Genomic DNA, 13,636 nt, shown 5'->3' on the forward strand with positions numbered 1-13,636 from the left:
GTGGTTTATTTCTTTGAGAAAATTAAAAACTTCACTCTGTGGTTTGAAATCACTGGCGTTCCTCAGAGCCTAAGAGGCATGTAGCGGTACCACTGGCTCTTGAGGAGACTTTCCTAAAATTAGTTCATTTTATTCTATTGTATACTTTTAGATTTCAACAGTAGTCTTTCTACTTCCAGTTTAGATACTATTGTTATCTACGAAATAGGATATAATAATACTATTATCACAATAATACCTACATAAAAAGGACAATATTTGGAGAAATTTAGAGAAATGAAAAGGGATTAGGAGAAAATCTTGAATTACATTGGAGTGCCACATTTTGAGTTATGAATCTTCAACTCAAGCATTTCCTTCCTATGAAGGGCAGCTGTAGATTACTTTGCTTGCTTTCATGTCTTGTCTTCTATCTTTTAAAAATAATCTGTGACCTTTAAAATAACCAGTGAGTCATGATGGGACTCTGACCAGTTCTCATCACTTGTTTTTTCCCCTTAATATTTTAATGCTGTGCTTTATCCCCCTTTCAGTTTTTTTACTACTGAGATTACCTAATTCAGTCTAAGGCTATCTTTATATTGGGCACATCCTTTCCTATCTTCTAATTCTTTCCCAGTTACTTTTTTGCATTTGTGAAATAAATGATTGTGATAATGGCTATTTAGTATACGAGTGCTAGTGGTTTACTTATGTTGAAAGAAAGGGAAGCCATAAACTTGAGGTGAAATAAAACATAATAAAGAACCAGGGTCATCAGCTTTATAAAGCTTTTGGAATTTCCCTGAAAATCCCTTCTGAATCACCATGGAAACCTCCCATAAAACCTTTTTCCCTCAAGTGCCAGCTTCTAAAATAAATGGAATTACATATTATTAAAGTCTCTTGGTTTTCTGTATTGTTTGGTGATTCATCAGTATTGTTTTATTAATTTTGTTGAGATACATCACATTTTAACTACATTATGATTTCGATGGGCCTTTCTGAGTTTATCTAAGCGTTGAATTGACCATTGATTCCACGGGAAAGTATGTTCCTGGTTCTAAATAACTGAATTATGATCAAACCTTCGAACCTATCCATTGTAAGTTGTGATTGTCTACGTGTCATACCTACTCATAGATTTCTCTGTTTTACCTCTGTGTTACATGGTGAAAATGAAATCGATCATCTTTTATGTGGTTCCCTCCTCTCTCACATCTTTACTTCTCTTCTGGAAACAGGAACCTATGCTGCCCAAGGAGGAAACTAACTGCTTTGAGCATTGATGAATTAGAGGTCTTTTACATGATAGTAGCTCTTGTTTATGGAGCATTCTTTCCATGTAGTGGGCACTTTGTGAATGTTATTTCTAATGCTAATTCTTGGGTTAATTATTTTCATTTAAATTTAAGAAACTAAGGATTAGAGTTTGCTCAAGGTCACAGAACTACTGAGTGGTGGGCCTGCTTTAAATTTAGGTTCATTTAACTCCAAAAACTGTGGATTTTTCATTGTACTTTGGGAAAACTAATGGGATTAAAGGATGAGAGCTAAAATTTGAGTCACCACTTTGTTTAAAGTACTGTAAGGCACTTAAGCATGTTATATGTGGAATTAAATAGATAGCCTCTTATCAATGACAGGTGAGAGACAGTAAAGACTTAATATGTTACTTCCAAGTACTTGTTTTTTGGTTTTCCTTGTCTCCCTCATTCTCAATCCTGATGTTTTTCCTTTGACCTCTCTAAGTTTAAAGATACAGGGCTCCTGATCCCCAGTTTATCTTTAACCCCAGAGACAGATAACAGTAATCAGTGACCTTGATTTGCATTAAAGTTTGATCATTTTACTGGATCAAAGGTCCCTAATACAGTCAAGCCAAAACTGATTTCTTAAAAGGAAAAGAAACTAAATCTAAAACCTGTTCTTTAAGAACTTCCAGATTATTCGGATTCTTTTGGCTGTCTTTCTTACAGTCGCAAATCAATTTATGCCCAATTTAAATAAAAATTTTTGATCCTCAGGTCCACCATACTTCAGACCTGCTTTTTCCACCATTTCTACAGCTCAGTAAATGTCACTCCATTCATTCAGTGACTAAAGCTAAAACCCAAGATCTATCCTGGGGCCTTTTTTCTTGTCATCCTATTGTCAATCTATCAATAGATACTGTCAATTCTTCATTCAAAATATCTCCCATACTGACTACTCTCTATCTTTACTACCAACACTCTCCTCCAAACGACCATTGTCCTTGCAGGGACTATGACAATGGTTTCTCTACTTCTTTAATACTTCAAAGCCATTCTTCACATAGCAGTCAGTGTGATATTTTAAAACTCTAAATAATAAGGACACATCCATCTCATCCCACCCCATCCCTGCTTTCAGCCTCTCATGGATTTCCACTGCACTTAGATAAAAATCAAAATTCCTTACCCTGACTACAAAACCCGAATGATTGGCACCTGCCTTTCTCTCTAATCTCATCGTATACTACGCACTTCCTTGCCTACTATATACTTCAGTCACACTGGCTTTCTTGAACACACCAAATTTCAGGGCCATAGAATAAGATGTTTTTGGAGAGGGAGAGGAGCCGGGAATACTCTTTACATGGATGGCTCCTTGTTACCTTTCATATCTTGGCTTACAGGTCATGTCTTCAAGAGAAGACACTAATATTACCACTTGGTCGTTCTGCCACCCATATTCTAAATCTCTGCATAGTATTCATGACTTTTGGTTATTTCTCTTGTTTATTAACTTTTTCCTCAATATATTATTTTGAAAAATTTCAACCATATGACATTTTGAAAGAATTTTACAGTGTGTACCTGTATACGCAACACCAAGATTCCACTATTAATCTTTTGCTAGATTTGCTTTATTACTTTTATCTATGCATTTGTTAATCCATCTCATTATAACTGCATTTCAAAGTAAATTGCAGATACCAGTGTGCATCCCCCTAAATACTTCAACATACTGTCATTAATTGAATTCAGTATTAATTGAATTCAGTAATACAATCTTACTTGAGGAGAAATTTATATACAGTAACATGAACAAATCTTAAGGCTTTATTAGCTTATTTTGATGTATACATACATCTGTATAACCGCAAAACCTACCAAGATAATGAGCATTACTGTTACCCCAGAGAATTCCATCATGTTCCTTATAAGCCAATCCTCACTCCACCATGTTCAGAGGCAACGTGTTCTCAATTTTTATACTAAAGATTAGATTTTTTAAAAATGAGATAAAATTTAAGTACTATAATATTTAGCTTTTCAAAATGTATAATTCAGTGGTTTTTAGTGTGTTTACAAGATTGTGCAACCATCACCACTAATTCCAGAATATTTTGTTTACCCCCAAAAGAAACTCTGTAGCCATTAGTATTCATTGTTTATCTCCCCAGTCACTGGCAACCACTAATTTTCTTTCTGTCTCTATGGATTTACCTACTCTGGATATTTCATATAAATGGGATCATATAACATGTGACCTTTTTTGTCTGGTTCTTTTACTTAGAGTTATGTTTTCAAAGTTTATCTGTATTTTACCACGTGTCAGTACACCATTCCTTTTTATGACTAAATAATATTCCATTGTATGTATATACCACGTTTTGTTTATCCAGTCACCTATTGATGGACATTGGGTTCTTTCCACCTTTTGACTATTGTAAATAGTGCTGCTATGAACATGTGTGAATATATATTTGTTTGAGTATGTGTTTTCAATTCTTTTGGGTATATACCTAGTTGTGGGATTGCTGGTAATTCTATGTTTAACTTTTTGAGGAACTGCCAAACTGTTTTCCATGGCAGCTGAACCACTTTACATTCCTATCAGCAATGTATGAGGATTCCAGATTCTTCACATCATTGACACCACTTGGTATATTTTTTTATATTATAGCCATACTATGTGTGTGAAATGCTATCTCACTGTGGCAGATATTGGCAGAGTGGATAAAAAACATCCAACTATATGCTGTCAATAAGAAATTCACTTTAGAGACAGAAATAGATTGAAAGTGAAAGGATGGAAAGAGATATCCCATGTAAATGTAACCAAAAGAGAGTTGTGGCGGCCATACTAATACCAGAGAAAATACTTAAATCAGACTTCAAGCCTAAAACTGTTACAGGAGACAAAGAAGACATTATATACTGATTATTATACACATATATGCACCAAACAGCAAACATCCAAAATATATGAAGTAAACATTGACAGAATGGAAAGGAGGAATTGACAGTTATATGATAATAGTCGGAGACTTCAATACCACACTTTAAATAATGGATAGAACATCTACGGAGAGGATTAGTAAGTAAATAGAGATCTTGAAAAACACTATAAACTAATTAGACCATATATATGTATATAAATGTATACATACATATGAAAAACACTTTACTCAGCAACAGAAAAATACACATTTTCCTCAAGTAACCATTAAAAGCAAGGGTAAAAGAGAGAACGATTCAGAATTTTTAAAGGAAAAAGGAAATAATATCAAATGGAGAAGTATCTCATAAAGTGCATTCCTTGTCTTGCAATGTTCCCAGTACTTAGAGTGATGTAGAAATATCCCTCTGCCCCTTTTATTTAAATATCTTCATGTACTGCTCTTCTCTTAAAATAATGTGAGGGTCCCTGCATTAAGTAATGTCTTTTATCCTTGCAAGTAATTGTTTTATATTCATTTGGTTACTATTTTATAATAAAATTGACCATGGGTTAGTTTCCTGTATATTTCTAGTATTTAAGACAATGCTCATTACATAGTATGTATCAGCAAGTGGTTATTTGGTGAATGAATTCAAATAGAAATTTATACATATATCTACAAATCATACACATTTTAAAGTCCCCCCCCACAATATTTATAGATAAGGATTTGATAATTATCCTTTTCCATACTTATAATATTTGTAATATCTGTAATTTGTAATAGTATTTTTTTTTTTAATTTTTATTGAGGAATATTGGGAACAGTGTGTTTTTCCAGGACCCATCAGCTCCATGTCAAGTCGTTGTTTTCAATCTAGTTGTGGAGAGTGTAGCTAAGCTTCAGGTCAAGTCGTTGTTTCAGTCTAGTTGTGGAGGGTGCAGCTCACTGGCCTATGTGGGAATCGAACTGGTGATCTCTGTGTTAGGAGCACGGTGCTCCAACCACCTGAGCCACCGGGCTGGCCCCGAAATGTCAACTTTTGACTGAATCTTTCTTTTCCTTTTTCTTCTAATTTCTGGTACCCATGACTTGTACCCACCTTATTGTGCAGAGACAATAAGAAAGAAAGGGGGTTAGGGGATGGGTGAGAAAGGTGAAGGGATTACGAAGTACAAATTGGTAGTCACAAAATCTCACAGGGATGTGAATACAGTATGGGGAATATAGTCAATAATATAAAAACTGTGTATATTTTCAGGTGAGTACTAGACTTACCAGGGGGATCACTTCATAAATTATATAAATGCCTAACCAGTGCACTGTGCACCTGAAATGAATATAAAATAGTATTGAATGTCAACTATAATTAAAAAATTCACGGGATGTAAAGTACAGCATAGGGAATATAGTCAATGGTATTGTAATAGCTACTATATACAGTATCAGATGGGTAGTAGACTTTTTGGTGATATCACTTTGTGAGGTGTGCAAATGTCTGATTATTATGTTGTTTTGTACACCTGAAACTAGTAATAAAAAAGAAAAAGTAGGGATGAGGGACTGGGCTTTTTTGATATTATTTAACATCAAATATTAATATGGAATTAATGGGGAATATTCATTTCCCTCCTCTTCAAATGGCTAGGTCTTGTTTCTCCACAGCATGGTGACAGCATAAAATATGTATTATCTAAAGTTTAATGACTACTTTGGCATAAGAAATTGAGTAGAAAACCTCATTTTTATATTATTTTCAATTGTAGCTCAAAATTAGATTAAGTTTGTGACTATAATGTCATTAACGTCTGTCATTTTTCTCCCTCTTTCCCAATTGTTTTGTATTTGGCTTGTTAGATTTTTGTGAGAGAATCTTATCTTCCTGGGTTATGTGTATTCACAGGTCTAATGCAGCACTACCTCCTTTTGGGGGACCATGTTGTATTTCCCTTATTATATATTGCCTAACAATTTCTCACTTTTTCTGAACATATAATAATTTCTGGTTGACAAATTATTTTATGTGTTTTGTTTCCCCGTCTAGTTTCCTGTGACCAAGGACAATTTCCCAATCTTATTTTGAACCTCACGAATTACTAGATAGTCCAGGGTCCATAGTGAACAACTAAAATGAGATTAATACTGTATCAAAATAACTGCAAATTTCCTCATCCTCAGAGAGAGCTGAAAATAGTAGAGATATGGGGTGTGGATATCATACCTCTTGTGGTTTCCTGTTTACACGGATGAAGAGTTTTTGATGGTGAATTGATAACGTGTTTTTTGGGGAATATGGACCCGTTTGTTTAAAGAAAGACCTTAAGTTGTAAAAAGGATTTCCTAGGCATGCCCATTTCTAATTTTTAGATATTATTTCTTCACTGCTTAAAAATAGGCTAATTTTTCTTTACCGATTTCAATTTAATTCCTTTATGTGACATTCATGTGAGGCTGCAGCATTGAGTGAAAAAAATACTGTTTTTGTCAGTCTCATGCAGGAACTATGTCATTCAAAAGTATGAAGCATAACTTGCCCCCAACGTATGTTTTCAGTTCTCGTTTCCTCTGTCATCCTACAGATCTTCTCTACTTCAACTGAATTGTTTCATTCATTTCTTAAACTTGTCCCTTGCTTCCTGCCTGTTTTATTTCTGCTATTCCTGCCTACATGTTCAAATTCTGCTATTCCTTTATAGCCTCATATAAATGTCCCTTTTTAGAATATGCTTTTCTTTCTTATTTCCTTTTATCTTACCTTCCTATGATCCTTTTCTCTTCTGAATTCCCAGTGATTGAATTATTTGGGCACTTTCCCTCTTCCCATATTATAAGGCTCTCAATACGAAAAAAGTATGTTAATCTTTCTTCTTCTCACTGCACTTAGCAATGCTTGTAAAATGCTATCCCACATCAATCTATCCCATAAAAATATAACTAACATCGGAATTTAAAAAATTGAATTAATTATGAAACACTTAGGAAGCAAGTGCCATTTTAACTAAGTTGAAGTTAAGAGTGATGTTTTGTGGTTTAGGGGTCAAAGATCTATGACCTTTGGTCCTGTCTTCCCTTTTTCTCTAAGATCCTATAGCTAGAGTTTAGTTCTATTAGAGCATCACAGGCCAGGAAGAGTCCTTTAAGGGTTCACTACTGACCTCTTCTTTCTACAGAAAAGGTTATAAACAAGTGGTCTCAGACATGAGTATTTCTATCTTGTTTTTTCAGAAAACCTCTAAACAACTAGACTTTATAGCTTTTTTTGATAAATTGCTATAGGTGACTCATGCTATCAAAATTTTCAGTGTATTAATCTAAATATTCAATCCTGTTAACTAACAACAATTTTATGGTTTTATTTTCTCTTACAAAACTTCAAAACTTACAACGGAAATGCCATTTGTTTTGGGCCTTTGTATTTTTTGTATTTTCATAGTATCCGCTAGTATACGCATTTTCTGTTGAGTGAATGGAATAGTACAATAGCTTCTCCACTGATATCAGCAAACCCTGGAACTTCTGCTCCACACCATAATATAATAGTCATGGCTTGATTTTCCCCAAAACCTTCATGTCACTTCTTGCTGGTAAAAGCTGCAGGGGTTTCCTGTGACTTTTCAGATAAAAATACCTTACGTACCTATAAATCATTACTTTTGAAACAAGGGAGTTTAATTTGTTATGCATGCAAACAGCAGTTCTGGGGAATCATAAAGTGTGTGTGTGTGTGTGTGTGTGTGTGTGTGTGTGTTAATACTGTGTAAGTTGCTTCATATATCTTTGGTTAATACTGTATCTACTTCTGTTTTTGGAATTGATTGTCAAATTATTTATGTTTTCTTAGCTTCCTATTTCATTACGGGGAGAATGTTATGTTTATTGATACAGTGTTTCTTTTTTGAAGTGATCATATACTCATTTATAAAATACATACAGGATCATTACACTGGTGTTATTTTCCTGACTCTCAAGAAAGGAACTTTTAAATAAATTAGTTATTGTCTTCTGCGTTATTGAACATGTGGTCAGTTGTCATGTTCATGCATCCAAATGATCAAAGTCTGAACTTCTGTCTAATTCTTCCCTGCTGTTAGGCTACCCTGTCATGATCAAGGCCTCAGCAGGTGGTGGTGGGAAAGGCATGCGAATCGCTTGGGATGATGAAGAGACCAGGTGAGATGCTGTCCAAAATATACTTTTGATGAAAATTGCAGTTACTAGAGTTTTATTAAACTGACAAGTAAACAGATACCAAAAGCATAATGGAATAATTACAATAACTATCTGATTTTTACCCTTTTAGATGGGAAAAATATGAAATTATGCAGAAACTAACTTATTTATATTTTTGATGATGATTATCATATTATTAAAAGGTTTTTAAATTTTTTGAACATTAACAAAGGATTGTCTTTTTGTTTTTACTATGTATTTAAAAAATTCGTCATGCTGTTTTCTAGGTAAAAATTTACTAAGATTTGGTTGTACAATTCTGAATGTAGTAAAAGATTTGAACCAAATATTCCCCTCCCTTCTCCCTTCCCTTCTTTTGCCTCCTCCCTGCCCCACTCCAGTTCAAGCCTTTGTTTCTCAGTCTAGTTGTGTAGGACACAGCTCCCTGGTCCATGCTGGTATTATGAGCCTTGTGCTTCCCCTGGCTGAGGCAATTGGTCTCCGGTCATCCGCTCACAGCAGCACATGGCAGCTCTCACCGGCTGCTGGCCACTCACGATGGCCGCCATCCACTCATGCTGGCCGCTGGCCACTGGCCACTCATGCTGGCCACTGGCCACTGGCCACTGGCCACTCCTGGTGGCACACGGTAGCCCACGGCAGCCCAGCTCCAGGGAGAGCTGTTGTTCACAATCTTAGCTGTAGAGGGCGCAGTTCACTGGCCCATGTGGAAATTGAACTGGTGACCTCGGCATTAGGAGCACAGCGCTCCAACCACCTGAGCCACCGGGTTGGCCCTGAACCAAATATTTTTAAAAACATGCATAATTTCATTTGTTTATGTATTACTCAGTATGCACTTGCTTTTCTTTGCTTTTCTATAAAAGTAGTAAACTACTTTGATAATTATATAGTGTGAAATATATTTCCTTTTGTATTTGAAATTGTTCTATGTCTGTTATGCAGTGCACTCTGTTGTAAATTTAGAACACTAAATTTATTAGTAATTTCAGAAATTAAAAGTAACTTTTAAAACAAAAATTTAAAAACCCAGTGCATTGACATATCATAGTGATTAGAAAATAATTTTTTGAAAAACTGCCTTGTATGAGCAGATTTTAGAGGACTCTCTTCTTTTTAGGGGACCCTATTCTTATTTATTTTCAGGTTTAGCAGTAAAAGGGATTTATGTCATTTTTTTTGGAGGGAGGAGATGAGATAAAAAAAAATTGCTGAATACTTGTTAATGTTGCCTTTTCTGCATTTTCTCTACCTAGAAGTAATTTGATCTTCCAAATGGTTAATTCTGCTTTCTCCCTTTCTTCCCTTTTCCTTCCGTCTCCTTCCTCTTTCCTTTTCCTTTCTTCCCCTCTCCTCAAAATCTCTTAAAGACAGAAATCTGGAGTAGTTGATGTGAAAGTTGTCAAGTACAACCCTAATTCAGAAATTAGGTTCTAAAGTGAACAAGTAAGGTAAAAATTTCCTAGATGCAATATATTACCCTTTAAAATCTAATGGGAAGACACCATGTTGCAGACTACGCATCTAGTTTTAACACTAAAAGAAAATTGTCTCAGAACACTATTGTTTCTTTGTTTGAATGTCAGAGAAAGTAATTGGCTTATGTTGTGCGGTAATGATATATGACACATATGGGTCTTTAAACCTCAGTCTCACTGAGTGGCACTGATACCAGATATTGGCTGACATAACATCAGATTCTTCTCTGCAATCTCAAGCTTACCCAGCAAGTATAAACTCATTGCATAGATGGCAGTATTTGTTGAGAGCCTACTGTATGACAGGAACTTTTTAAATAAGACTTCAGGAATAGAGCAATGAATAAAAACAAAATAATTTGTTCCTCCATGCAGTGTATATACTAGATCAGGAGTTCTTAACCTTTGAATTCACAGATCCATAAAATTCAGGTGCGGTTCATGCATCTGGATGAGGAAGAAAAGTACATGTTTCTTTCTCTGGCATCTAATAGGAATTTTGTGTTTCACCTAATATAGGCAACAAACTAGAATAGCAGTAGTATCTTTGGATGGAACTTTTTACCACTTAGGAAATCACATACAGACAGTATTATTACATTACAGTTGTTGTAGATACCTCTAAGTTACAATGATTATTAGACTTGTTGGAACTTATTAATGAATAACTACATACATTATATCCCAAAATTGTTTTAAAAAATATTTTGATACCTATATTTCAATATGATTTGTTTCCTGTGCAATCTTATTGCATTTTATTTTAGGCATTTTAAATCACTTTAAGCCTTATTTTGACGAAGTTCGTATGTTGCCTTGATTCTGCAAAAGATCCATGACATAAATAAGATTCAGAAATCCTGTTCTGGTAGGAATAGACAAACAATGAATAAAATCAAAGGAAATCATATACTATTGTGGAAGGTGATAAGTAGCATAAGAAAAAATAAAGGCGGAAGGGAAGAGCCGTGGGGAAGATTGGAGGGAATTCCCATTCTAAACAGGATGACGGAGTTGTCCTCACTGAGAAGGCAGAGGAAAGGATCCGCGCGAGGGAAGAGTAAGTGTGGAGGACTTGGCGTTGGAGCCTGTTGAGAGATCTAGGAGCAATAAGGTGGCTAGATGGTGAAGGGAGAGAGGAGTAGAAGGAGGTGAGGCAAGAGTTCAGGTGTTGAAACGATTGTTTTGGGTGGAGTGGGGGCAGATTATGTTAGGACCTTGTAGGCCATTGTTAAGTGAGATGGGGAGCATTGGAAGCTTTTGAGTAGAGAAGTCACAATCATGTCACAATTAGTCACAATTCAACAAATTACTAACATTATATACAGTTTTTTAATTATAGAAGATTTCAAACATACAAAATAGTAGAAGAGTATAATGAACTTCCATATTAACTAGTTATCAAGATTTTGTGACTTAGGTTTTAAAAGGATCACTGTTTGCTATCTTGAAATAGACTTAACAGACAGGAGTAGATTCATGAACTCTGGAATCAGGGAAACCAGTCCAGAGGCTGTTGCAATAATCCATGCAAGAAAAACAGTGATGGTGGCTTTCATTGGTGTTATGGTGGAGGTGATAAGAAAATAGTTTCATTCTGAAAGTAGAGGCAACAGGATTTACCGAGTGACTGAATATAGAGTGTGAGAGTACTCAAGGATGATTTGCAGTTACTTGTTTATCTTATTTTTTTGCACTTACTCTCTCTTTGGTCTTAGGATTGATTTATATGCATTAAATACTACGTATGCTGCAACACTTCTTTACTTGAAAATTTCTTAGGAAAAGCTGTGAGGTTAAAGTCAGAGTGACGGTTTTTATCTTCAAAATTGAAGAATGCTTAATTGAAGAATGGTCTGGTTCTTAGCTTCTCTCTGGAACTCTGGCTTGATTCCTTTTGATAGTGGAGATTTACTTTTATATTACAGCGCATTGGTTAACTATGTGAAATGTTTGAAGTCAGACTGGCTGGCTGCTGTGAAACAAGCATAAGGGGAGGAGGCAAGCTTAGTCCCATTTTTACCATATAATCCATTTTATTTGGCTTTTGTCTTTCAAGGTTCAGGTGTTGAAACTATTGCTTGTGCTTTATTTATATAACTCCATGGGTGGCTTGGGCTTCCTCACTATATTGTGGCTGTAACGCTTCTTACATAATGACCCAGGGGTCCAAGGGCAGTTATTTCAAATCCAAGTGGACGCAGTATCATTTTTTATGATCCAGTCTCAGAAGTCACACAGGTTCCCTTATTCACACCATATTCTGTGGAATACCAGTTAACACAAATTCTTCCCAAATTCAAGAGGAGGGGAATTAGACTCGGAGCAGCAAGATTCTTAGAAGAGCACGTGGAATGGGTGATAGCACTGTGACCATCTTTGGAAAAGACAATCTGCTACAGTCTCTTTGTAGAAAAGAATGATGAATAAAGACATTAAACACAACTTAATGGTTTTATAAGAGATATGGCTTTTATGAACTTTAATTTTTTCTTGTTGTTTTCCCTTTTTGTATGTACAGCACTTAAATGGCAATTTCACTAAAAACCATAGCACTTATTTTTCATTATTCTTCATAGGATATCAGATTTCTTATCAGTCAGTCATTTCGCCAGGGCTACTGTTAGTAACATGTTCTTTTATGGTGGGGATTATTCTTCAGTTTCTTGTCAATGAAATTTGCTGTGCTGTTGTTAACCTATGGATTTTAATTTAGAATTCAGAAAGCACTATATTCATTCATATATCCGGCAACTTTTGGTAAATAATTTAACTGTTTCTTGGCCAATAAATGGCACATTGATTCAAAATGTGTTCAAATGATTAATCAAAATACATACCTAAATAATTTTCTACCCGCAAATGTTGCTGTCTTCAACTTGATAAATAAATCATCTCTGAAACTTTGTAGAGATTAAAAAAAGTATCACACTATTTCAATTTAATGATACATGCTTCTCATTTTAAAAAGTTGTTCTATATCCTGTTTGTTTGGAAAAATCAAAACTACTTAAAAATTGAGAGAACAGTCCAGAAAACACCTAAATATTTGTCTTCTAGAGTCACCAACTGTTAATATCATGCCACACTGCATCTACTCATCCCTCTCTCCTTCCCTCCTTGAGGAAGAAATTGTTTTCGCATTTTCCACAAAAATTTTAGCATTCTTTGGAAGGAAAACTTAGTAGCAATTAATTGCTTTATTATTTTATCCTAAGGAGTGTGTCCCTCTTGTAACATCTTTCCTTGTCTTCCTCTTGTAACATCTTTCCTAAGTTTTTTTCAGGGAAATAGCATCTAACCTCTCTTAGAATCTTTATAATATCTGACAAATTTTTTAAAAAAATAGTGTTTCTTGTTATTTTATTATAATTAGGTGAGAAGGTTGTTGAAAGTAGACTCATGTTATCATAATAACCTCTGGCTTTCTTTTCCCAATACAAATTTAAACACAGTGCTATGGCTAAAATGGGTAATTTGTCATGTCTGTATTTTGGACTACCCTACTAGACTTTAGGTGGAGGCAATTTGTTTTATTTTTGTATTCCCATCACCTAAATATGTACAAGGCACATAGTTTCGTGATTAGTAAATATTTCTTGAATGAATGAGTGTAACAAATTTATGTTCTCAATGCAATTTTCCATGAGCTCCAAAATATGTTGGTGATGCTTTCAAACTTGATACTTAATATATTTGGGTGACTTTGATTTTTTTGCTTGTGGTGTTCTTCGTTTAAATGCAAAAATGAAAGCTCTCAGTCATTGCAGCAGAGATAAACTATAAAGTGCTATGT

The 13,636-nt window shown here is 34.9% G+C and overlaps 1 protein-coding gene across 1 annotated transcript in view; it reads left to right on the forward strand.

Moving 5' to 3' along the window:
- PCCA (propionyl-CoA carboxylase subunit alpha) overlaps positions 1-13,636 on the forward strand; it is a 356,645-nt gene that overhangs the window by 130,807 nt on the left and 212,202 nt on the right. Inside the window, exon 9 of the mRNA XM_019754213.2 lies at positions 8,263-8,341. Within this exon, the coding sequence (XP_019609772.1) occupies positions 8,263-8,341 (79 nt within the window). The remainder of the gene's footprint in view (positions 1-8,262; positions 8,342-13,636) is intronic.

Source organism: Rhinolophus sinicus, linkage group LG04 (genome assembly GCF_036562045.2).
Source record: "Rhinolophus sinicus isolate RSC01 linkage group LG04, ASM3656204v1, whole genome shotgun sequence".
NCBI classification, from domain to species: Eukaryota; Metazoa; Chordata; class Mammalia; order Chiroptera; family Rhinolophidae; genus Rhinolophus; species Rhinolophus sinicus.